Source organism: Marmota flaviventris, chromosome 16, assembly GCF_047511675.1.
Source record: "Marmota flaviventris isolate mMarFla1 chromosome 16, mMarFla1.hap1, whole genome shotgun sequence".
NCBI classification, from domain to species: domain Eukaryota; kingdom Metazoa; phylum Chordata; class Mammalia; order Rodentia; family Sciuridae; genus Marmota; species Marmota flaviventris.
The window spans coordinates 43,930,259-43,955,210 of NC_092513.1; the positions used below are offsets into that span (position 1 = coordinate 43,930,259).

The 24,952-nt window shown below is 37.9% G+C and overlaps 1 protein-coding gene across 1 annotated transcript in view; it reads left to right on the top strand.

Annotated features, from left to right (window-relative positions):
* The first annotated feature begins 738 nt into the window (after positions 1 to 738).
* The window catches only part of Chst9 (carbohydrate sulfotransferase 9), a 217,037-nt gene continuing 192,823 nt past the window's right edge, over positions 739 to 24,952 (top strand). Inside the window, exon 1 of the mRNA XM_027935737.2 lies at positions 739 to 838. Coding sequence (XP_027791538.2) covers positions 739 to 838 — 100 coding nt within the window. The remainder of the gene's footprint in view (positions 839 to 24,952) is intronic.

The window sequence follows — 24,952 nt, forward strand, 5'->3', positions numbered from 1 at the left end:
TAATTTTCATCATTATTTCCTTAGCAATACAAGTACAACAACTATTCTTATACTATTAACATTGCATTAGGTATAATAAGTAATCCAGAAATGATTTAAAGTATACCAGAGAATGTGCTTTAAGTTATATGCAAATGCTATGTCATCTTCTATAAGGGACTTGTGTATCCTCAGATGCTGGTATCCACTTGCATCTTGGAAGCAACCACCTTGAACAATTATATTTTGTCTGATAGGAAGTATTTTCCTACATTCCACAAACATATTTTTCAAGACCAGTCTTCAGCAATCCATTCAATGCTATTCTTCCTTTCTCTTGAAATCATCTTAACATAACCCTAAATGTAATTTTACTTTTACAATACAAAGAGCTTAAGTTTGGCCAAAGTTTGCCTAATTTATGTTAGGGTGTTATTTATTAACTGTAGGATGATACATTACTTAGATAAAAGAATGCAATAGTAAACTGCCCTTCTACAGAGATCTACTTTATTCTAACCTGTCTTAAGAGCATGACATTGCATATAAGTCTTCAGTGTTATCCATGTGCTGCAAATTTTTATCATAGTTGGATATAAATGCCATCAGTCACCTAAAACATGGATTTTGTTTTAAATTCTAGGTTACTTCATGGAATGGGCCTTCAGAGGACCCCAAAAGATTAAAGTTTTATGGAAAAACAAATCATGCAATCTTCAGATTCAGACATGAGGAGAAAGATAGCCATCTGAAGTGGTCATGAACCCCAAGCAAGTCTTCCTCTCTGTGCTGATATTCGGAGTAGCAGGGCTGCTCCTCTTCATGTATTTGCAAGTCTGGATGGAAGAGCAACATACAGGTAACATGTGAACTTTTTCTTTTTCTATTTTAATCATAATGTAGCAATGACCCTTTTCAATTAAATAAGCTGTGATGCTATAGTAAGTCAATTTTCTCCAACATTATCAACAACAAAAAATGACTTACAAAAATGCAATTCTTATCTCCTAAAAGAAAGTAAGATCATACCACTCCAGAGGTCATTTGCTTGGAGGTTTAATACTTAAAATATTTGTTATGTCAGTGGGAACAGCCTGGCCCCTTGAACCCAGCATAGATATCTTTTAGAGAATTTACCTGCAAAAATATAGCATTTCTTCTATCTCTGGTCTATCTACCAAACATCAGGCACAAACCTAAAGGAGGAGCTAATGTACAAAACAAAACAAAACAAACAACAAAAAAACAACTCTCTCCTAACTTTTTCTTAATTCTTTCAATACTTTGTGTTGATAATTCACATTGACACAGAAATTCTTTAATTCCTATATTTAAAGCAGGGGCTAACAAACTTTTCCTGTAAAAGACTATGGGAAATATTTTAGGCTTTGCAAACCAGACCATTTCTATCATGTCTACTCAGCTCTGCAAATGTATCACAAAAGCAGCCAGAGTTGATAAGTAAACAAATGGACCAGGCTGTGTTTCAATAAAACTTTATTTAAAAAACTGATGGTGGACTAGATTTGGCCCACAGGCAATAGCTTACTGAACCCTGCTATGCTCATCTTGTATTTTTTTTCATTCAGTTATTAGCAATTGCTGCATATTAGAAGCATTCGATTATATTTATAATGATAGTACTATTAATAAAGGAAATATCCTAGAGTATCACAGAAACATAAATACTCTGCTGTTGTAAAATTTACTTGTTTTCCATTGTTAGAAATAGACTGTGGTTTAATGACTATTAAGGAAAATATAATAAAAACAGAATGACTTCTTAATCATCTCTAATTGTGAAAAGAGATTGCTTATAATTATTTTCTAGAGAATCTATAACATTGTCAAAATGTGTTTTTTATTCCCATTATAATTTAATATGAACTATAAGATTGTACTAACTTTTCTATATTACTGAAAATTTTATCATAATAACTGATGATACTTAATGAAACCATGTATGATAAAATATATGGGACCAATTCCTCCTGAAAGATAATTCCTGGTAGAGATCCTGTCACACAGTAGCCTCCAAAGGGTGTATGTTGAATGAATGAATAGATTGAAACTCACCATAGACTTAGGCTGGGATGCAATAAAGGAGAAAGAATCAAAGGTTGCCATATCAGGAGGATAGCTAATATCATCGTCTCATACAAAGTTTACAAGAGGAGTATCATAAGACTCAAATACACAAAGGAAAATATGTTTACATATGTAGACTAATATAGGGGAGAAATGTGGTTTATCTGTCAGAGAGAAACTAGATGGTACCTGAGGAAACAGTTAAGTCATACAATAATACCCATAAATAGAATACAGTTGACAAAACATATTCATAGGCATTGATACCTAATATTTATTGAGAGCTTAATACATACTAAATGTTGGCATATTTTTTTTCTAATCTCATGATATTTTGCTAGATGGGTGATATTCTGTTGTACAACTAAGAAAACTGAGGCCCCAGTGGGGTAAGGAACTTGAGGCCTCATACTGGTAGGCCTTGGAACAGAGGGAAAGCCCACCTTTGAACCTGGGTTGTGCCACTATGAGGTCTTGTTTGTACCCTGTCTCAACCTCTGTGAAGAAAGGGGAAATTTTCTGCCGGTCTATAGTACAGATGAAGCCATGGAGGGATTTAAATGATGTGCATACAAAGCTAAGAGTTTTCAGTATGACCCACACCCAGGTCTTCCTACATGTCATGAATGCTGAGTCTCCTTACTGAAACAGTGGATAAGACAGATGTAGAATAAGTGTAACCGTGTAAGTAGAGATGTTTCAAAAATCAATGAAATTGGTGAATTAAGCAACATACAATACATAGGTGTGTAACCTCTGCTGCAAGTCGAAATCTTAATTTGAGTTCATTGTCTCTACAAGCTTTGGAAAGTTATTGTCCTAGGCTAAGATTACCTAATAAAACATTTACCATTTATCCTCTTAATTTTATTTGTGGTTTTCCAGAAGCACTTTCTTGGATTCTTAATATATTTAAATGGTCTATATATAATGATTCCCAAGCTACTTGTGACAATCAGCATAAACCTTAAACTCATGTTTTTACTGAAGAAAATCTGCATTATTCTTCATGAAGACTTCTGTCTGAGCTCTGCCCACAGAAGGCCAGGGACTTGTGGGTATTATACAGTTTCCTAGACAGAGCGGTAGCTCGATATTTTATATATGTTTTAAATAACACCAGGAGCATCAGGCATTTTTAAAGGCAATCTGTTTTTAGTCATAAAATATATGAATTTGTGCTTCCATGTTAAATTAAAAATTGAAAAATCTGTCTTTTGGATACTTAAGAACTGTCATGCAAAGAAACTTATCAGATGAGCTGGTTTCAGCTCCTGAAACTTCTTATAAGTAATGAAGGATTTAGGATTGGAATGGTTTTGATTCAATGTACATTTCACTTACATGTAAGAACTTTTATGTTCTTGTCATACCTTTCATTTAAGGCTTTTAAAATCTAAGATATGGACTATTTTTCTCCAAGCATCCTTGGATTTCCTGAGCTTTTTCTATCAAAATAAAATGTTTTAAAATTCCAAAATAGATCTTTAAAATGATACGCTCTGATATGCAAATAGAGATTATAAAGAGATATTCTTTCAGAGATGAAGGGGAAAATGTATGGCAGAGAAATTAAAATCTGTGCAGTTGTGCAACCTAGTTCCATATACCCATTTTTGATAAAAAATTAAATGATCCATTTCTTTGTGCTGTGTATCAATGTAATTATGAATTTTATTTCAAAAATTTATTTGTAATATTTAAGAATACAAGTTTTCCATTCAGACAGATATGAAGAGCTCAGATGTCCTATGTGTTAGCTTTGTGACTGAGCAAATATCTTATCCTTTCTAAGCCTCAGTTTCCTCATCTATGTAATGAGGTTAATAATTTCTACATAGGGTTGCACTGAAGGTTAAAAGACCAGTGCTTGCAGAGCACTCAGCATGGTGCCTAACAAGCAGTATGTACAATGAATGCGGCTGGTATTATCATCCTAGAAAGATGCAGAGCTTGTTCTGAGTTCTCATATTAAGACTCAGTCATAATTCAAGAATACTAAATTGTGCCCAAGCTTGGGCCTTGACTTATGAAGAAATAAGAAAAAAGGAAAAAGGCTCAGTTCCAACTCAGGTTAAAATGCAATATAACTAGCCCAATGCCAATCTGGTTCCTAGTACAGAAGTCAGAGGGAGAATTGCATGCAGGTTGGGGGCGGGGGGGGGGGGGGGTTATCGTCCAGCAGCATCTCGTGTCTCTGCATGCTGCCTCCAAAATCAGGTGTCCATGCCCACAACAGTATGTCTTGAAGATTTAGCATTCAGAGATGCCAAACACTGTGGTGAATCTGAGGATATAATGGTGACACAGACATGATCCTTTTTCTCAAGGAAACTATAGTCTCATGGATATTAAAGGAGAAAATGGTTCTGGGTGCTGGCCAGTGAGTTGGTACAAGAGGATTGACTGCAGTGATGGAAAAGAGACAGGACCTCCATTATGGAAAAAATAATGAGTTGGGACAAAATTAAAGACCCCAGTCAGTTGTCAGTGATAGAATTGCTAATCAGATAGAAATGTAGGGAGAACCTGGGTGGGGGTTGGGAGAAGGATGACCACATCAAGAGGACAAATTCAGGATAAATCACAAGTATAGCTCACCCTCCCCCAAGCTACTGTTCAAATTTGCTATTTAGTGCTCTTTCTGTAGGTAGAATCTTGCTGTCAAATAGAATCTTGCTGCCAAAGTGCATGAGGTGTAACTGTTTTATATTTGCAATACAATAGAGCTAAGACCCTCTCATGAGATCTGGAAAAGAATTCAGAGATTCTCTTGAGTACACCTGCTGAATGTCTCCTCCAAGACCCAAGATGAGATATAATCCCCAAGTGAGCTATGAAGAGGGTAGAACTGAATCTGTGGTATTTGGAGGTAATGTATGGTATTAATTACCTTTGGAAGGAGGCAATTAAGGAAAAACAAGACCATAAGGATGGGACCCTAGTTCAATGGGACAGTGCCTTTATATGACACTCATGTGATGCTTTGTGCCTCTTGGGACTCCACAGAGAGTTCCTTCCAGCAAGAAGGACCTCGACACATGCAGTTGCCTGATCTTGAACTTTTCATTTTTCAGAAAAAATGAGTTGAATAAACCTTTATTCTTTATTAATACTCCTTTTGTGACATCAAGTTATAGCAAAATAGAAAGTGAACTCAGTCATGACTTGTTCTTTTAAAAACATAAATCCAGTTCCATCACTCTCCTGTTTAGATTTTTTTAGTGATACCACATTATTTTTTAAACAAAAACATCTCCCCACAGGCACAGAGGAGAATGGGCTATTGCTTTATTGCCACATCTCTTCCTCTACCAAACCAAGTCCTTTACTGACTTTGTGCCCTCAGTGCCAGGCCTGAGATGCTCGTCTCCCATCTTCCATCTCTCACCTCTTAAGGTTTAGCTCAAATATCATTTTCCTTGTTTACCCTTGTGTATCAGGATCCCATCCTGCCACTCTCTCAAATTCTTTATTTCCTTTACAATAAGTATTACAATAGGTACTTGTCCATTCTGTTACTTGTTGTCTCATTTATTGTTCATATTCCTCTCTGTCTTATTAACTCCACGAGGGCAGGGGCCTAATCTGGCTGACTGACCTCAACATCCCCTTTCCGTATCATGAAACCTAATATGTGGTCAATGAATGATGTTTTTGTTGCATGGATGGATAAATAATGTTTTGTTGGTTATCCAACATGCCAGCCAAATATTTACATATACTATTTGAATATTCCCTGGGACAAAGAAGTCAGCACTACCCAAGGCATCCACTGGACTACAGCAACCTCCTTAGAAAGATTCATATATTAATTAATAGAATCTGCATCCTTAATCTCTTCTCATCCACCCACTTGTATTCCTGACACTTCATGAGACTCGCTCTTCCTCTATAACATGGTATCATCATTTTCCTGAAGGTTGAAACCTTAGATTTTTTTAACCATAAAAAAGATAACACAGGCCACTCTCAATTGAACCATAACATTTACTCTACATTATTTTTACAACATGATGTGTATTGTTCTTGTATATAATTTGTGTGAAAAATAAGCATATCTAATAAAATTTACTATCAAGTAATATATACATTTTTAAAAGTGCAAAACAGTAAAACTTAATACAGAGCTCATCTAATAGTTTATATCCTTCTAAGATTTCCCAGAATTAAGTTTAATCTCAGTTATTTCAAATTAAAATAATTCCCTAGCAGCATTCTGTATTATAATGGTATTAAAAAATCTTTCTGAATAATATCTAAGCATTTTTATTCAGGACCAACATTTTTAGCTATTATTAATGCCATTTTTGGATATATACTTTGAACTCAGAAACTCTTTCTTTCCTATCTTTAAGTAGACATCTTTTGTGATTTCTGACAGTTTCTGATTTGCACCAAATAAATACTAATATCCAAATTCAGTTTATGGTTAAGCATTAATACCTAAGGTCAATGATTTTACTATGAGTTATCATTGATGGTCTATTAAAGAATCATATAGTTATACCTCCACTTTGTTCTGAGGGTGTAGCTCAGTAATGAGCATGTGCTTAGTATGCATGAGACCCTGAGTTCAATCCCCAGCACCAGCAAACAAAACAAAACAAAACGATCTAGGGAATAAATGAAGAAATGATTGAGCCAAAACTATGATCCTATTTTCTTAAAAGTCATGTCATGTTGGGTGTGGTGGTGCACACCTGTAATCCCAGGTGTAAACTCAGGAGGCCAAAGCAAGAGGATTGCAAATTCAAGGTCAGCCTCAGCAATTTAGTGAGGTCCTAAGCAACTTAGTGAGATCCTGTCTCAAAATAAAAAAATAAAAATATCTGGGGGTGTAACTCAGTGATATAGCATCTCTGGGTTTAACCCAGTACCAAAAAATAATAATAAAGAAGAAGGAGAAGGAAGATGAGGATGAGAATGAGGAGGAGGAGGAGGAAGAGAAGGAGAAAAAGGATAAAAGGAAGAAGAAGAAGAGGAAAAGGAGGAAGAGGAGGAAGAGGAAGAAGAAAAGTCCTGTCACCAATTCCACAAATCCAGATTCTATGAGACTCTGCTCCTAAACATTATTTGCCTGAGAAGTAAGGTCAGGGTTGTATCCCATTTGATGGCTACTTTTTTCTTTTTCAAAAGTACACAAGCATCAGTAGTTTAAGTTGTATTTTAACCCTTGTTTTATTCAACTTTGTGTTGGTGTGACCAAAAAACCCGACAACAACAAATTTAAGGAGGAAAAATTTATCTTGTCTCAAAATGTCAGAGGTTCAGTTCATAGTCAATTCCATTACTCAAGGCCCAAGTTGAGGCAGAACATCATGGTGGAAGGGTATGGCTGAAGAGTGCTGATCACCTGATGATCACATACTTTCAGAGTATGCCTCCAGTGACCAACTCCTCCAGCCATAGTTACCTATGGTGCCTATAGTTACCACCCAGGTAATCCAATGAAGTGGATCAATCCACTTGATTAGGATACAGCTCTCATAATCTAGTCATTTCACCTCCAAACATTTTTTTACATTGTTTCACACATGAGCTCTTGGGGAACACCACATATCTAAACCATAACAACCCTCCTGTGTTTGTAAATATGAAAGCAAAAATTAGTAGCTGCAAGCTCACAGTTTCAAGCAAAGGAAGGCAGCCTTATTGCTTTCTCTCAGATAATTGACCAATTTTTCACAAGCAAACTGTCCTCTCTGCTTCTTTCCTAGGGAAATTCTATCTTGCTTTCTTTTTCAAACTAAGTTTATTCTTTTTCTCTCTACATTGAAGCACTATTTTTGGCATGAAGAGTGGTTTCTGGACTACATGGGTACCTTCTTTGCTCCTGAGCCCCTCTGATGAAAGAATGCATTCCTTTCCTCCAAAATTAGCCTGGTCATCCCGATTGTGATGTTGTTGTATTGAAATTATATTTTCTTTCAGGGTGTCTTTTTATACCCGAATCAGAACAAAGCCACTTCTAACATGGAAAGACATAGTCTCAGAGGAATAAAATGGCGTTTCTTGAAAAAGCCACTCCTGTGAATTACTTTCCCTGGTTTAGCCAAGATGGCAAACATTTTCTAATCAAATGAGCACATGCTTCTGCCTCCATGCTCTAGATGCTGCCACAGCACATCTTCCTTGGATGCTACTGTCCCTCCCTCAGGCCTTTGTGTTAGTTCTTCTTCCTGGAGTACATTTCCTGGGCGTTTCCACTGCCACCATTTTCTAATCCTGTAGGCTATAGCTTCAATGTCACCATCCTACTAGAATAGATATCTCCTGATCTTTTCTCTCATGGCACCTGTTTTATTGTTTTTAATTTACTTCATGGTGCTTATTCCAATCACTAATCACGTTTTGTTTGCTTACATATCATCTGTGTCTCCCAGTGACATGCAAGATTCCTGAGGGTGGAGAACTCATGTCTTGGTCCCCTGGGCTCCTGAAGCTTCTTTCTGCATCCAGGTGCTGATTGCAATCCTTACTTTGCTAAGCATCTGACGTACCCCCGTTTTCACTGTTGAGTCTTATTCATCCAGCTCCCTATCCCCTGCGGACTCTCTCTTCACTCTCTATCCCAGGTGTCTGAGCATCTGGTAAGGTCGAGTGCTATCAGCCCCATTTGCCTCATTCCCCAGAAGTGAAGGAGTAAGGGTTTCAAGTTGCTTAAAGTCTCCCGAAATTAAATAATGTTCAGTAGCCAAGCTGTGCAAGAGAGTCGATCCCTTTGTCAAACCAAGCAACAGCTGGGGGTGGAGGGGATGGCAGGAGAGAGACTTTCAAATGATTAATTCAGTTTATTCAGGAAGAGCATTGCAGGGGGAATATAGGTGTCATAGCAAACTATGTGCATATTCAAGGAGGTTGAGGCAAAGAGAAGATTTTACTAGCAAAACAAGGAAAATTCACATAAGCTGCTTGGAGACATGGTTTATTGCTCTTCGCGCCTGTGGGTAGAAATTGGCATCAGCTTATTTGTGGGTGTTTGATTGCTGAGACAGTGTTCTGTCTACAGTGTCTTATCTGAACTGCTGCAGTTAAAGAATGTTAAAGGTAAACTTTGTCACAGAAATATGTGCATTTTCAAGCTCTGCAAAGTTTGTGGTGCGTGTAAAGCATGAGGGAATTTCTTGTGAGGTTCTACAAAGTCTTTTTGAGGCAGCCATCCTTCTTCATTATTTCCCAACTTTAATTTTGTCTGGGTCTGGCAAGAATGATTTCATATTAGTATCAGCAACTTTCTTTCAAAACTTTTAGATAGATTTTTTTTTTAAAGATCTGTTGATGCGTTTGAATTGAATGCATTTGATCTCTACATATGTGTGGAGCACATGTGCAGGGTCATGCTGTTGGTTCAGATCAGCCCTTACTCTTCTCTGGCTGCTCTTCCCATGCCTCCATTTCTTTTGCAGGCTGCTCCTTCTCTCCCACACTAAGGAGTACCAAAAAACTGCCATATTACAAAGTAACCCTTCATTTGGTCCATTGACAGGTGTCTGGCCAACTCTCAACCCATCATTCCTAATGCATTACTATACACCGTTGCTCACAATGATTTAGCAGTCCAGGAATTGTGTGGCTGAGCTAAGCTTGGCCAGTGAATGATTCGCTTTCTTGGGGCTTTGGTTTTTGAGACCTGGAGTAGAGAGAGAAAAGAAAACCAGAAAGGAAAAGAGGAGCAGTTATAGATGAAAGCCAGCAAATGTTCAGGTCTCTGGAACTACTTCTTCAAAGGTCCTATACAGTTTCTGCTCTTTCTTAATTTTTCCCCATTATCAGTGAGCGATCATCTTTCTCAGAAAGGAGTTATTGAATTTCAGAGGGGCCTCAATATGGAACCCATTAGCTCTACTCATCCTTTAGGATAGAGATTGAAGAAGCACATGGCAAAGAAGCATGCACCACTGTTTATATTTTATTTTACACTTCAACCTGTTTACTACTCTGCCCTAGACTTAATGCAGTGCCTGGCACTAGTAGCTGCTTAGTAAATCTTAGCCAAATTAATGAACCACCCTAAAAGCTAAGCTTAACTGAGTTAAGACAGTGAAGCTGGTGTTTAACTTTGGATTTTTCAGAAATTAAAGTGCTTGATTTACTAAGGGGTGCAGATTTTTTCTCCAGGGGTATCTTGAAGTATCTCTCTTGAGATCACAAATGTGTTACCTAAAAGAAAATGTGGTTTACATGCAAAATAGAATGTTACTCAGCCATAAAATGAATGAAATCCTGCCATTGTGGCAAAATGAATGGACTTAGAATACATTATGTTAAGTGAAGTAAGCCAGACACGGAAAGACAGTTCCTTATGAACTCTCTCAAATGCAGAGGTTAAAAATGTTGCTCTCAGTGTAGAAAAGTGTGACTAAGTGATTACCAAAGGTGGGGAGAGGAAGGGGATGGGTAATAGGTACAAAAATACAGTTAGCTAGGAAAAATGAGTACTACTGTTCAACAGCACAGCAGAGTAACTAGAATTCCAGAAACAGATGTATGTTTTATGAAGATCTAGAAGAGAGGCACTCGAAGGACCCAAACATAAAGAAATAAGGAAATGGAAATGCTAATGACCCTGGATTGATCTGTATACATCACATACATGTATTGAAATATCATACTCTATCCCATGAGTATGTACAATTATTACATGTTAATTTTAAAAATTACCAAAAGAGAAAAGAATAAAATTATCAAAGACTTTGAGAACAATAACAATATAGAGAATATGTTACCCAGAGAGGTTAATTTTTCCATTTTTAATGGCTAAGTTATCAATTAGCAGATATTTTGGAAGGAAAAATTCAAAACTTAAATGAGGGCTCACAAATAATAACCTTTTAAAGTCTCTTATCCTGTTATATTTCATGTGGCTAGCATTTTGTATCTAAAGGAGATATTAGCAAACTCTTAGAAGCTCTCCAGTTTGGAGGTAGTATTTTGTAGTGAAAAGTACTGAGCTAAAGCTATTGACTTCTAACCTATTTTGTATCCTTGAACAAGTGGATTAAGCACTCCAGATTCTGGTTTCTTTTCTTCTCCCATTTTCTAACTTTTTTTTTTCCTTCCTGAGATAACTACCAAGTCTAAATTTATCATCACAACCCTTTATTTAGCATCACATTCTTGTCCGTGTCTCTATATTTTTTTAACACATTCTTGTATTCCTTTTTCATTTCCGTAGCCACACACACACAAACAGACACACACACACACACACACACACACACACTTTCTTGCACCTTGCTTTTTCATTCAACAGCAGTTTTTTGAAATTTGTTTATATTAATATAGGTAGGTAGTTCTAATTCATTCACCTAACTGCTAAATAATACCCCATTATGTGAATATGCTACGTTATATGTCCATCTCCAATTGATGCTCATTAAAACTGTTCCTAAGGTTTTGCTCTCACACATAATTCTGATCCAATATCATTGCATCTCTTTGTTCACATGTTTGAGAGTTTCTGTGCAGGGAAGAAATTACATATGCAACAAAATTCCCTCATACTCAAAATTCTATATGCCATATTATTATCTTTTTCTCTGCTCAGGTGAATCCAGATTAGGACTTCTGAAAACACCACATATGTTCAATGATCATTCGAAGAAAACATACACAGAAATATTTATTTGGGTACACAGATTTCCATGCAGAATTACAGCAGAAAGATATAACTATCAGACACAGAAACTGTTCTCAGTGTTTCTTTCTTTATTGGTATGCCAACAGAGTAGTTAACAGTTCATTGAAAATCGATTAAAATAATTACCAGGTCATTAGTGTGGACTTCCAGTATGAGTGTAAAGACCTCACTCACTAAATTATTCAGAGCAGTAGGCAAGTTAAGTCCTGTTAGCAAGTATTGATTCAGTATGTAATACCACCTAGTCCAAACTCTAATTTTCCTAATAAAAATAAACTCTTTTGAATCCAAAGCATCAGCTGGCCCCAGCTTCCTCCTTTCCCAGAAAAGCCACTGAAAGGCTTAAATTTGCATCGCCAGTCAGTAAGTCACAATACTGGCACTAAAACATAATTCCTTCTCCTCTGGACTTCTTTTCCTCTTCCTTTCTTTCTTCCCCTTGAGATCCAAGAGGACTCAAGACACTTTGAATTATTTGTAAATTTCCTGAAGTGATCTGAGCATAACTGTCCCGAAGCCTGGGTAAGCCTAGCAACCAGGTGCATCAATCACCAGGAGCAAGAATTTGATCTTTCTTCTCCAGCTGAAAATGTGTGCTCAAATATGTGCTATGACAAGTGTGGTCAGACCCCAGCTTCAGAAGCAACTTCAGTGTTACCCAACCACTGTCTTTGAGAATAACTCACTCCTCACTCTGTAGCTTTCTTTCCAAGTTAACTTTCAAGAGAAAATCAAGCAACTGAAAGTTTTGTTGGCAAGTTGCACAGCATCTAGTTCATCACAAGTAAGTAGACACCTGGAAATGTGAGGCATTTTTAAACAAAAGAACTTCAAGTTTCATTAAATGTTCTTTCTGTTATTTTTCCCTAAGTTGCAGAACACTAGAAGTTTTGTTATGGGGTTGCAAATATTTGTGTGTGTGTGTGTGTGTGTGCTAATCCAACACAGAGAATTAATCACTGGTGTCCTCTTTATATTTCTTAACCTTTTAGGTACATTTCTTGTTGTGCAAGTCTGCCTGGGCTGTGAACATTTGCTGTCAGGGTCAAGATTCCAGCACATGGACACAGGGGACCCCAATAAGAGGTCAATGGAAAAAAGCTGGAAGAGATATTTCAGATAGTAAGAGTAGCCAGTGCTTTATGCAGATCTCTGGGGTCATCACTACCTTCTGGCTCTGTTTGTGAGCTTTACGACTCTAGATACTTCATTTTTCCAGTTCTCATGAGTTAAACTTTTGGGTCATTAATCATACCAGTTACATAGGCTTACTGCTGTATGCAGAAATCATTTAATTAATGATTATCATGTTAATAGAGAGATATATTTCCAATAGTTAGAATACCTACATTGCCAGCCAATCTTCCCTACTTTCCTACATTAAAGGTGTTGGGAAACATTTTTTACTTTTCTTGATGAATTAGGAATAGAGTTGTGGGGATGTTTTGCTCCTGGTTATGAAGAAGCCATATAAGCTTTTGGTTATTTTGTTTAACAAAATACTATATTCCACAGTGTCATTCTCAAGATCCGCTGGGCTGTCTCTTTTTCAATGTGGCAGCTGTAGATAGACCCAGATAAATTAATGGAAACTCATTGTTGCCTGGCAATCCCATATTCCCTCTTGAGCTTTTTCTCTCCTGTTTTATAGAGAAGTAATTTCTGATGTGTTTTACTTCCCCCTCAGTGACTTTCTCTCCTCTTTCTCTCATCAAGTACATCTCTTCCTGGTGTCTCTGACAAGATGGCTTCTCCTCCTCCTCCTCCACAGAAAAGAGATAGAGAGCATCAAAGTTACACCTCCCAGAGCTTCCTGCTACTACAATATAGACTAACCTACTTCTACCTCCATTCCTTCCTCTTCCTCCAGCTACTTCCTCTTTCCTCTAGCTACTTCCTCTTTCCCTCTCCCTGCTCCTCTTCCACTTCCTGCTGCTCTTCCTCCTCCCCCTCCTCCTCCTCCCATCTGGCTTCCAAGGCCTTCTACCCCTTTAGTGTTCCAAGTTATCCTCTGTTTATCCTCCTCTCCTGTATCTTTTTATATCTCTCTGCTTCCTTGTATCTATATTTAAATACAGTTCAGTCTCCCCTGTCTGAAAATAAAGCATAACTCAAATAGCCAGTTCTTTCAACCACTCTTTCCTTATAGCCCCCCATCTATTCCGTTTCTCCTCTTCAACTTCTTCAAAACATTTTTGGGTAATCACGATCTCCACCTTATTACTCTTCACTTTCCCTTACATTATTCCCGCAGTTGGCACCCATCATCCACTGGTCCTGTTCTTCCCAAGAACCGTCCCACCACTGAGTGCTGTGAGTCCTTCCCAGTCCTCATCTTCTGATATCTGTGCAGCATCAGATACTGGCAGCCACACCAATGCCAGCTTCCCCTGCCCTCCATGTGAACAGACTCTCCCAGTTTTCTTGCTCCTCTCTGACTGGACTCTCCCTTTCCTCCTCCAACTTTGCTCCCTTTCCCTATCTATTTGACATTGTGTCTCCCAGAGTTCGACCCTCAGCCTTCTGTGTATCTCACTCAATGTACATCCCCTGTGGGAGCCCATCCTCAGAAACCCAATCCTTCTCCAGTCTCTGTAGCCATCTGCTTCTGGGCATGTGTACTTGAATGCCCCACACGCCCCCACTCAGGAAGACCAAAGCTGTCAAACATGGAGGCTTCATTACTTTGCTTGAAGCTCCTTATGGTCCCCTAGTGGTTCTTATGACAAAATTCTTCATCATAATTTGGCTGTCAAGGTCCTTCACCCTGGTTCTGAACCTAACTCTTTTGGTTCATTTCTGGCCACATTTCTGGCTTTGCATTAAGCTCCCACCTGAGCTAAACTCTTGAACTGTCCATTGGATCCCCCAATCCTATGTCTCTGCAGGTTCCTCTAGAGCATGTCTTGTTCCTTGGCTGTCTAAATTGCCCTTCTCCTGTGCTGTCTACAGGTCTCTGCTAAACTCTCTTGATGGTATACATAGTGTGTATTATATTGCCCTCAACCAGTGGACCATGATCTGTGGAGACAGCACTAAGGGGACATATTATCACATCTCCTAGGCCTGTCTTGTGCTTTCCTTGACCATAATAGGAAATATTTCAGTAGCCCAATTTGAAAATATTGAATTAGAAATATCAGCATAAAAATATCTCTGGTGTGCCTTCTCTCTTAGATGTCAAACACCCTCTCCAAAGCCATGAAAATGTCTTTTCAGAGTGCCCATAAAAATCCACCATCTCATTTCATAGAGAGAAGAGTACTCATGTACAATCATTTGTCCTTGGTCATTGTGACATATTTTTGCAAAACTTCATCATGCAGTGCTTTAATGATAATAAAGTTCAATTGTAGTGCAATTTAATATTTTGGCTTTTTTCTAAAGCAAAATAAATTTACTTTTCAGGTTAGTTATGAAACTTCCATTCTGTTGCTGCTCTTATATTATTAATGTTACCCTTCTAAAATTTATTTGTTTTCCTGCCGCAGTCTGGCTGGGCACAAATGCCGCAGTCTGGCTGGGCACAAAATCACGAGCCACCACACAGCTTGTAGATTCAAACAGCAACTCTTTATTCCCGAACTCACACCAGCCATCTACAATCACGTTCTGGGGAAATCCACGTTCTCTGCCCAAAATCCACTCCCACTGGGCTTCTATCTCCCAAAAAATACTGTCTGAATCCCGTGAGAACTCAAGGGGAACTCAGGCAGCAGGATACGCCCTATTCTCAGCAGGAATAATCTTAAACCTTAAACCTGGAACCTAAACCAGGAACGCCCTAATCCACCCTGGTCCTTGAGCAAGGTCACCTACATGCAATGTCACTGCAAAATGTCCTATTTCCATGAGTCCTTCCACTAAGCAACATGGGGTACGCTGGCAAGGAAATTGTCATACCTACTTGGCTAATGGCTCCCAGCATCTCCCCCCTTCTGATTAATTAAACAACAAGCAATGTGGCTTAAGGACCGTGCCTGGTAGGTTGTCCAATTCAACATATGGTTCTTACCCGTCATCGGAAAACTGACCTTTAGGCGTCAGCCTCCTGTCTTAGGTTGATACCACTGCAATTGAATCATACCCATCACTGACTACCGGTCCAGCATATAGCCATACTTGTGGATAGGTCTATGCACCAGTTGGGGGGGGGTGAGGTTCTTTGCCTCACCTCTGTTGGCCCCCAAATTTGGCCTTGGTGCCAGTGGGGGAGTGAGGTTAATGTGGCTTAAGGACCGTGCCTGGTAGGTTGTCCAATTCAACATATGGTTCTTACCCGTCATCGGAAAACTGACCTTTAGGCGTCAGCCTCCTGTCTTAGGTTGATACCACTGCAATTGGATCATACCCGTCACTGACTACCGGTCCAGCATATAGCCATTGGCCCCCAAATTTTAGACCATCACTAGCAGAAGGGAGGAGGATACAGAAATGCCAGGACACCAAGCCAATTGACGGCTCCTTGGGAAAAATTGCATCACTGGTGACACCATCAGCAAAGATATGCCAGCACTACCACAACTAACATGGGGTGCGCTGGCAAGGAAATAAAAATTGCATCACTGGTTAATCACTGTCACAGATGTAAGAATGGCCAAGCTGGAGCTCTGGATATCAGCTGTTATGGATTTGAGTCAAATCATCTTCTTTTCCATCTGTAGAAATTGTTTTAGTTAATCTCTCTGGAATCCAAATTGGCTGCTGTTCTCCCTGTGGAAACACACAAACAAAACCCCGACTCCAGACAATCACTGGGTCAGGACCTTTCCATTGTCCTGTTAGAATATCTTTCCAAAGTACCTTAGGCTTATGTACATTTTTTGGATACATATGTCTTTCCGCAGCACTAAGTCCTGATGAATCCAAATTTAAAAAGTTTAGAGTAAAAAGGGTTATTTTAAGTTTATCTTTGGGGGATATATACCCCTTTCCAATTCCCTCTTTTTGCTTTAATAAGTATATGTCTGTATCTAATAGTTGTCTTAGCTTTTTGCATTTTCTATCTGAAATACCTTACTTGACATTTTCAATCTTATTTCTATCTTCTAGTTGTTTTTTTTTTTTTTAAGGTTTGTATATTTACCCTTAGTTGCTTATTTTCCTCCTAGTTTTTTTTTTTCCTATTTTGTGGGTTTAAAATTTTTGTCTTCCTACATCTTTTTTATCTTTCTACATCTTCTTTATCTTTTTTTCTTTTTAACTTTCTATACTTCTGTCTTTAAAGTTTTTCACTTTAAATTTTTAATCTTCTTTATCTAAATATCTTTTATCCTATTATCTTCCCATTTTTTTTTAAAGTAATGCCTTTAAGATTAAGCTTCTTTCCTCCATCATGAAGGCATTTTAACCACCTTTAATTTAACCTTTTAAAGCCTTTTAATTATCATCTATACTGTACTTTTAAATGTACTTTTTCACCACCTACAACTTCACTCTTTTAAACAAGGCTTAGATTTTGTTTAAATTGCTTCAATGTTAGTTTACATGGCTGCCCTTCAACCAAAGGCTTTTTTTTTTTAAACTCCATTGAGAAGCTTTGTCTCAGTCTGCCATGTACAAATACCTTTTTCTTTTTTCTTCTTTTCTCAAGCTTTTAAAGTAAGTCTAGTTTCCTCAAAATCTTTTTAAATGGTATTTTACAACTTTTTACTTTACCACATAGAGATTATCTCATCTAGAAACATTTCTTTTTCCTTTAACCTTTTATACTAAAATATATTTCCACATCTTGAATCTTTTTCTATCTCTTTTTTAACTGTTAACCCTTTTTATAAATTCAGATTCTGAAACGACCCTTATAAAATTTCTGATTTAGACAAATTACTCCACTTTAATAAGATGAAAGACTTTCATGTTTTTTATGATACTATAATACTATAATTGAAACCCAACTGAAAATTTTTCTACTCTTTGTATATAAATTACACATGATAGAATCTTAACTCTTAGTAACCTTGTTTCAGCAAAGACACAGACCAAAGCAATATTAAACCTTTTTCCATTTACCAATTTATGAAAACACACATAATGTTTAAATATATTACCTTATGGAACTTAATAAGTAAAGAGTACTTGATTTCATATTTAGTGGTTGATATTTTAACACTTTAGCTTTGTAAATTAATCAGATGTCTGTAAAAACCAAGATCTTAGACAAATGTAGTAAACAGAACTAGCCATCTCTTTCTTGTTGAAGAAAAATCTTTCTACAGGATACCATGATGGTCCCATTGATATACTTAATAACTCGTCTTTAAAAAGCCATGGGCTACATTTTTGTATTGTATCAACATATGCCCTAACTGTTGTTGGTCTTACTGGGGTGCCTCCTTCCTCTAACAATTTCTCTTGCTCGGAGGCGAATAACTTCAAACCTTGAGTCAACCATTTTCCCCAGTTTGCCTGAGAAAGTTCTAGGAACAGGCAACTTGAAATAAAAACAAAATAAATCAAAACAATAACACATTGTTTTTTGAAATGTTCACCCATTCTTTCTCTCTTCCTCAAGGGTGAGAAATTTCACTTACCTCTAAGCTTCAGAAGTTCCCCGTACGGGCCACCAAATGCCGCAGTCTGGCTGGGCACAAATGCCACAGTCTGGCTTTCCAGAACATTTAAACTCACTTGGTTACCCATCTATGTGACCCACAGTGCAAAATTGTTGTCCAAAGTGTTTGTCATTTTTTAAAGCCAGTAAAGAAGGATGGGGGATAGAGTTAACCTCAATGACACTGACAGCTATTTCTCAAGAAGCTTCCATTTGTTTGGCCTCATATCAGGAAAAGAACAAAATGTATCTTGTGCAAATGTCATTTTTTTCTATTCAAATGACATTTAATGATTATGTGGGTGGCTGCTGGTTACATATTTAGTAAAGACTCTTGATAGAAAAAAATTAAGAAAGCCAGAAATTGATGTCAAAGTGGTTCAGATTCATTCGAGAAAAGCAATACATTGGGGAGCTACCTAGCTTTCCACACTGTGGCTGTGCCTCGAGCCCAGTACTTTGGTGGAAAACACCAAAACATACTTTTAATAAAAACATCACAATGATAAATGTAGAATTCTAGAATGCTTATCAAGTGCCCTCTGGGTAGTTGTTTGCAAATAAAAAAAAACATACATGAGGACTTACATATTTCGTGGTCCTATGAACAACTCTCAAATTACTTTCATAATCAATTTATTGTGAATGGTTAATTTGTATGAATTGGGATCACATAAGTTTGCACTTCTTGTAATATGAAATATGGTTAAAAACAAATAATTTTTAGTATAAAATATTCTCATTGGTTTCTACATGACCCCTCGCATAGTAGTTAGCTAAGAGAGACATATATAATATCACTAAGAAAAATTATCAATTTGAAAAAACTCATCAGATGTTTAAAGCCAAAAATATCTAGTAACAGGAAAAAACAAGAGTAGCATCCAGCTTTCATGCACTCAATAAACCAACGTAAGCTTGACTAAGGCTTCTTTTAAGTTTGCTCAGGAGAGAGACAAATCCATAAAACGGTCAGTCTGCTTATTATCACGCTGCCAGAAATATATTGTAAACACTGAAACTGCCTCAGAATTTTGGACTCAGAATTTTATGATTGACCTGTAAGGGTCAGTGCTTGCATTTTAGATCCATCCCTGAAGCAATTCAATAATCAACAGAAGTCAGAAGTCCATTCACTGAACCACTGAAGAAAATTAGGTAGAGATTCCTAGTTTGCTATGAATATAAGGTTGTATGTCTGATAACCTTTAAAAAGCTAAGGAAAAAGACATAACTGCAACCCTAAATCTCATCTCCAAAAAGCATTGTGCTACAGTTTTGGAAAAAAATGTGAAGTTATAAGCAATTCAGAATTGAATTGATGGAGAAATTGTACTATATTTTAAATGAAATCTAGTCGTAATGGGAAATTTTAATAGATTTTAATTCTGTCCTCTGGAAGTGTTTTACATCCACTAGACTGAGCTTGAAATGGTGGGCATGCATTTGAACAAAAAATCTGAATGAATTACAATACCATCATTGAAATTTAAATAGCATAAGTCTTGCTTAGTTTGGAGCAACAGGTAGGCAGATTTTTCCCTCTGTATCTCTTATATTTAAATTTCCTCTTCTCTGTTTACAATTGGCAAGAGTCAGGTTATCCTAGATTTCTGCCAAGATGCCAAGTTCACTTGGCTGATGTTGGATTCCAGAAGGCAGAGAGGCATCTTCCCTGAAGCAATTTCTGATGAAGAAGAAAATGAGATCTCAGGTGTATTTTTAGCATCTGGAATTCTTAAATATTCATTTATTCAGTTTTGACTTTGGGGACCTTTTGCATGGTTACATTTCTTGTATGTGTACAATGAGTAACACTACCGTGTGAATCATTCTATTAACTTCCAACAATCGTGTTGCTTTTCCTGAAGTGAGAGCTCCCTTGTAAGGCTCCTATGACTTTATAAGAGCATATATCTGCCCGCATTTGTGTTCTCTGAATATTTATCAGAAGCATTGATGGCCAAGGACTGCAGAGAGGTACAAGAACTCCCAACAGAGGGGGTTTGTGAAATGTGACAGGGTAGTATTTCCTCTGCCTGATCAGAAGTGTCAAAGAGCCTAGGTTTTAGGAGATGGTGGCATTTGAAGAGCAGGCTCATCACTAGACTCTGGCTGTCTCCTCAGATCTTAGCAAACCACATTCTTGATGTCAACATATAAAAATGGTCTCTTCAATGGCTACAATATTTATGCCTGCTTTGGAGCAAGTGGCTCCCCAGCAGCTCTGAGAACTAATAAGGTGTCCTGGGTAAATGAATAAATCTTCCCTTCTTTTTGACATTCCTCCCCATTGCCTAGTAGCTTTCCCCAGACTTCTCCCTTCTTTTTGTTCTGTTTCTGTAGAATTTAACTCAATCCATGGAATGAAATCTATCTTTATGGTCTTAGGAGCTACTTTTTTTTTCCTACAAATGCAAACTTTTCATTTATTCTTAAAATCTATACAATTCCAATAGCATCACTAAAATACTACTGAATATTTATTATGAGCTTTTGCCAGGGCCATGGATCCCTGGGGAAAAGGAAGTAAGCAGATTTAGAGACATTACTGGGTACTGGCTCTGAATTGACACTCGTTTCAGGAGACTTCATTTCTTCATCACTGACAGAGAAGGAACAATAGGGTGGAAAAGGGGGGTGATGGTTTTCTCACCCATCATAAAGGATCAAGGCCAACATCCCTAAAATAAAAAAATAGGTTAGCAAGAGAAAAACAGAACAGCTTGCATACAACCTACAAAATCAAAGAAGGAGTTGAATGTTTGAAATTTGACTCTCTTTTTCATAGAAGAAAGGGAAGTGGGGAAGGTAGTGACAGTTAAGGAAAGGACACCAACACAACCGTGTTGGTCAACTGCATTGGGAAAAAGGGTATCTTCATACCAAGTCTCCCGGTTGACCTCTCAGAACCACCCTCCAGAAAACAGCCATTATTTGATGAGATCATCCTAGGGAAGGAGTTTAAGGCAATTTCATCTCTTTTGGAAGACATTTTCTTAATCAGACAAGGGAACTTCTAAGGCAGAACCCTTCCTGCCCTTTAGGAAGAAACAAGGGAAGGTTAGCAGGACCTTGATTCTGAGACTCTGTCTTCAGCTCCATGTGTCAAAGCACCAGCAGGACTTGTGAAGGTCAGTGATCAATGGGGTTTCAGCTCAGGCCCAGTGGCCAGTGTTCTACAAGGCCATCTGTGGTCATTCCCCAATTACAGAATGCATAATGGGAACAGATACTTGGCCCCAGCAGAATCCCAGAGCTGGGAATTTTTTTTTTTTTTGGGGGGGGGGGGGTACTGGGGATTAAACTCAGGGGCACTTGACCACTGAGCCACATCCCCAGCCCTATTTTGTATTTTATTTAGAGACAGGGTCTCACTGAGTTGCTTAGCACCTCGCTTTTTCTGAGACTGTCTTTGAACTTGAGATCCTCCTGCTTCAGCCTCCTGAGCTGCTGGGATTATAGGCATGCGCCACTGCACCCGGCTGTGGTGTTGAGAATTCTGGGAACATGTCTAATGTGTGTCTATTCTCAGAAAATATCCAATGCAAGAACTCTGCCTTATCTGTATACTATTCCCAGTAGATGTCTATTTAAAAGAAGGAAATAAACAGTTGATCAGCTCCAAGGAACTCCCACTAAGTAACCCAGTTACCTTGACCAAGACCCTTGACCCACTGGATCTGTCTCCTGACCTTTAACATAAGGAAGTTATCACAGGAGTTGTTCACATTTCCTTCCAGCTCTAACATGCTGATCTTTCCACTCCCAACTCTTCTCTCAGATTTTTTTTTTATTTCAGGAGTCAAACTGGAGATGTATTGGGTTCATATCTATTTCTTTGTATTATAACAAAATAAAGATAGCCTAGACATGCCTGCACATTTTTAGTGATAGATTGTACAATAAAAGCTGATGTTTTCCTATATTCTTTTGCTTCCCTGTGTATCAAACTTACCTTTATTCCCTTTACTCTCTCTGCCAGTCCCACCTCTCCATTTTGGAGTTCTTGCTAGTTTGACATGAAAAATGTGTTAGTAAGTCTAATGGATAATTATATGGGGGAGGGGGAGATCTAAATTTCAAATACAGAATAATTGCCCAAGTCTTAACCAAGGCTAGCATAGCATAATTACTTTATTTTTCCATTCCACAATTTTGTATTGTTGCTTTGCATCTACAAGGCTGATTTTTCATTAATTTTTAATGCTGTTTGTAACCCGATTGCAGTTTGTATTCAGTGTGACTTTGAATAGAGTTCTACTCACAATGAAACACAATATTGTAAAAAGCTTTAATATAAGACAAAAGCTCTTACTGAAGTTGTAGGACCGGCATTTGTATTAAGGTTGTTCATTTAATGGAAGGAACATGCCCACGTGTATCTAGGATCATATCTGAGCACTAGCAACAGTTATGAGCAGTTCAAATAGGAAATCATTTTTTAAAACCTTTTATGGTAAGTTTCTCTAATTCATTTATTTGAAATGCATGGATGCATTTGTTCTTTTGTTACTACAATACAGAGGGCTCACACAGGGTCAGTGCTGCCTCCCTCTCTCATCTACACTTCTCTTCTTTTTCCTGGTAATTAGAGGGTGAGAGTCTCAGCTTCTCTCCTAGGGCTTCCAACCCAGCTTCATGGCACCCTGGAATAAACTATATTGATCATATTTGTGAGAAAAACACCCAAATGTATTTATACACAGCACTGGATTTTAAGAGATAGAAATCTTATTTTCAAGTATGGTAAATCAATAGATAAGTAGATAAATGGATGGAAGGAAAGAAGGAAGGTAGGAAGGAGAAAGGTACATTCAATAAGAGGATTTTCAGAATAGCCCCTGGGAAGTCCACAGTGGTTTCAGGAATCACTCAATTTGTTGTTCTAATCATTTTATCATCAGGACTCTCTCCTTTCTGGCTCCTCTTCTTGGCCTGAGTTTTTCTGTTCACTGTAATCCTCAGTAAACTACCATGTTTAACAGAGAAGATACCCATGAGAAATTCCAGGCTTTTTTATCATCTTTATTGATAGCAATTGCAAAGAAGAGACCCTTTCTCCCCCCAGTGCCCATATCAATCATTGAGAATGGACTCTGAATCATCCTGCTGGGGTCTTCTGTTAAAGCTACATAGGAGTTGCTGTACTCATGGAAATAAATATTTGGATGGGCCATTCTGAGCTACAGACCTTTCCCCATGCCAGGAAATTATGGTTTGTGGATTAACAGCCGCATGCCAATCAAGGGGAGAAGATACAGTACTCTAAAATCAGGCATGGAGACAGGATTTAAATTGATGTCCACAATACCACATTCAACTCTGCAGGGGTGGAGAGCTCACAAAGTGACCTCATAAGTCAGAACCAGAGAAGACTCACTGGAAACCCTCCTATCCTTGGGACAAGCCTGAATTTCCAAAGTTCCTAGACTTACTATTTCCTTGAAGGGTTGTGTTTCCTGTCCAAATGCCTGACAGAAATCAGGATTGTCTATCTCTTTTTATGCTGATTACAACCCCATAAGGTAAATACTAGTAAGATTCCTATTTTACATTTGAGGAAACTGAGACACAGGGAGGGTAAGCAACTTGCTGAAGGGCCCACAGTTAATAGTGGAGTAGGACTTCACAGACTTTTTTTCAGACCATAATAACCTGAGACTTTTTTTTTAAATTTTTGAATGTGGGTCTCACTCTGGAGTATTCCAGTTCAATAATTCTGGAATTAGTATCCTACAGTTTATAAGATGACCAAAGTTATTCTGATGAAGAACTGTCTTCAGATCCACTGATCTCAAGAACAAGAGGAAGGTGGGATGACAGAAGACCAGAGGGTTTCAGTTATGGGATAAGCAATAGTAAAGACAAGAATACTTTTTTTGAAGCTGGTATTGCTGTTTTGCCCAGGCTGGGCTCAAACCCTTGGACTCAATCCCAAGTGGCTAGAACTATATAGGCTTATGCCACCATGCCCAGTAGAAACAACCTAATTTGTGGCAACCTGGTCAGGAAATTCTGGTACTGTTTTATCAGAAGGAGAACATTCTGGAAAGAGGTTAAGTGATAGCATGTTCTGATGTCTCCTTTAATCACTGCTTTCTCTGCCGCTATCAAAAATTACTCTTAATAATAGGCAACTAAAAGATGTCCAGCTGCTTCCTCTAACAGGACTGGAAAAATATGTTTTATATCTGTTTAAAAAATATTTTTACTAGTGTGAAATGTGAAACTTAGAACAAAGCCTCTGTGTCATTTTAGGTACTATTTCTTCTTCTTGCAATTGTTTTTCCCTTTATCTCACCTAACTCCTGCTTACCTTTAGCTCTCACACTCCCTAACAGCACATCCTTGGAAGGCCCCCTAATCTATCTACCTGTTAGATCCATGGATAGACTCTCTAGGCCTTCTGCCTTTCTTTTATAGCAGTTATCATAATTTGCAATTATTAATTTACTTTTGTGACTAATCTTCTAGACCATATTGATCTCCCACATTAAATTAAACCAAACTAGTGACTGTTATAGTTTGGTACTGAAAAGTCCCTCAAAGGCCCATGTGTTAAACACTTGGTCACCTGCCCATGGTGCTATTGGGAAGTGAGGAAACCTTTTGGAGGTGGAGCCTAATGGGAGGAAGTTAGGTCATTGGTCATATGCCGTAGAGGGGGATATGGAGACCTGGTCTCTCTC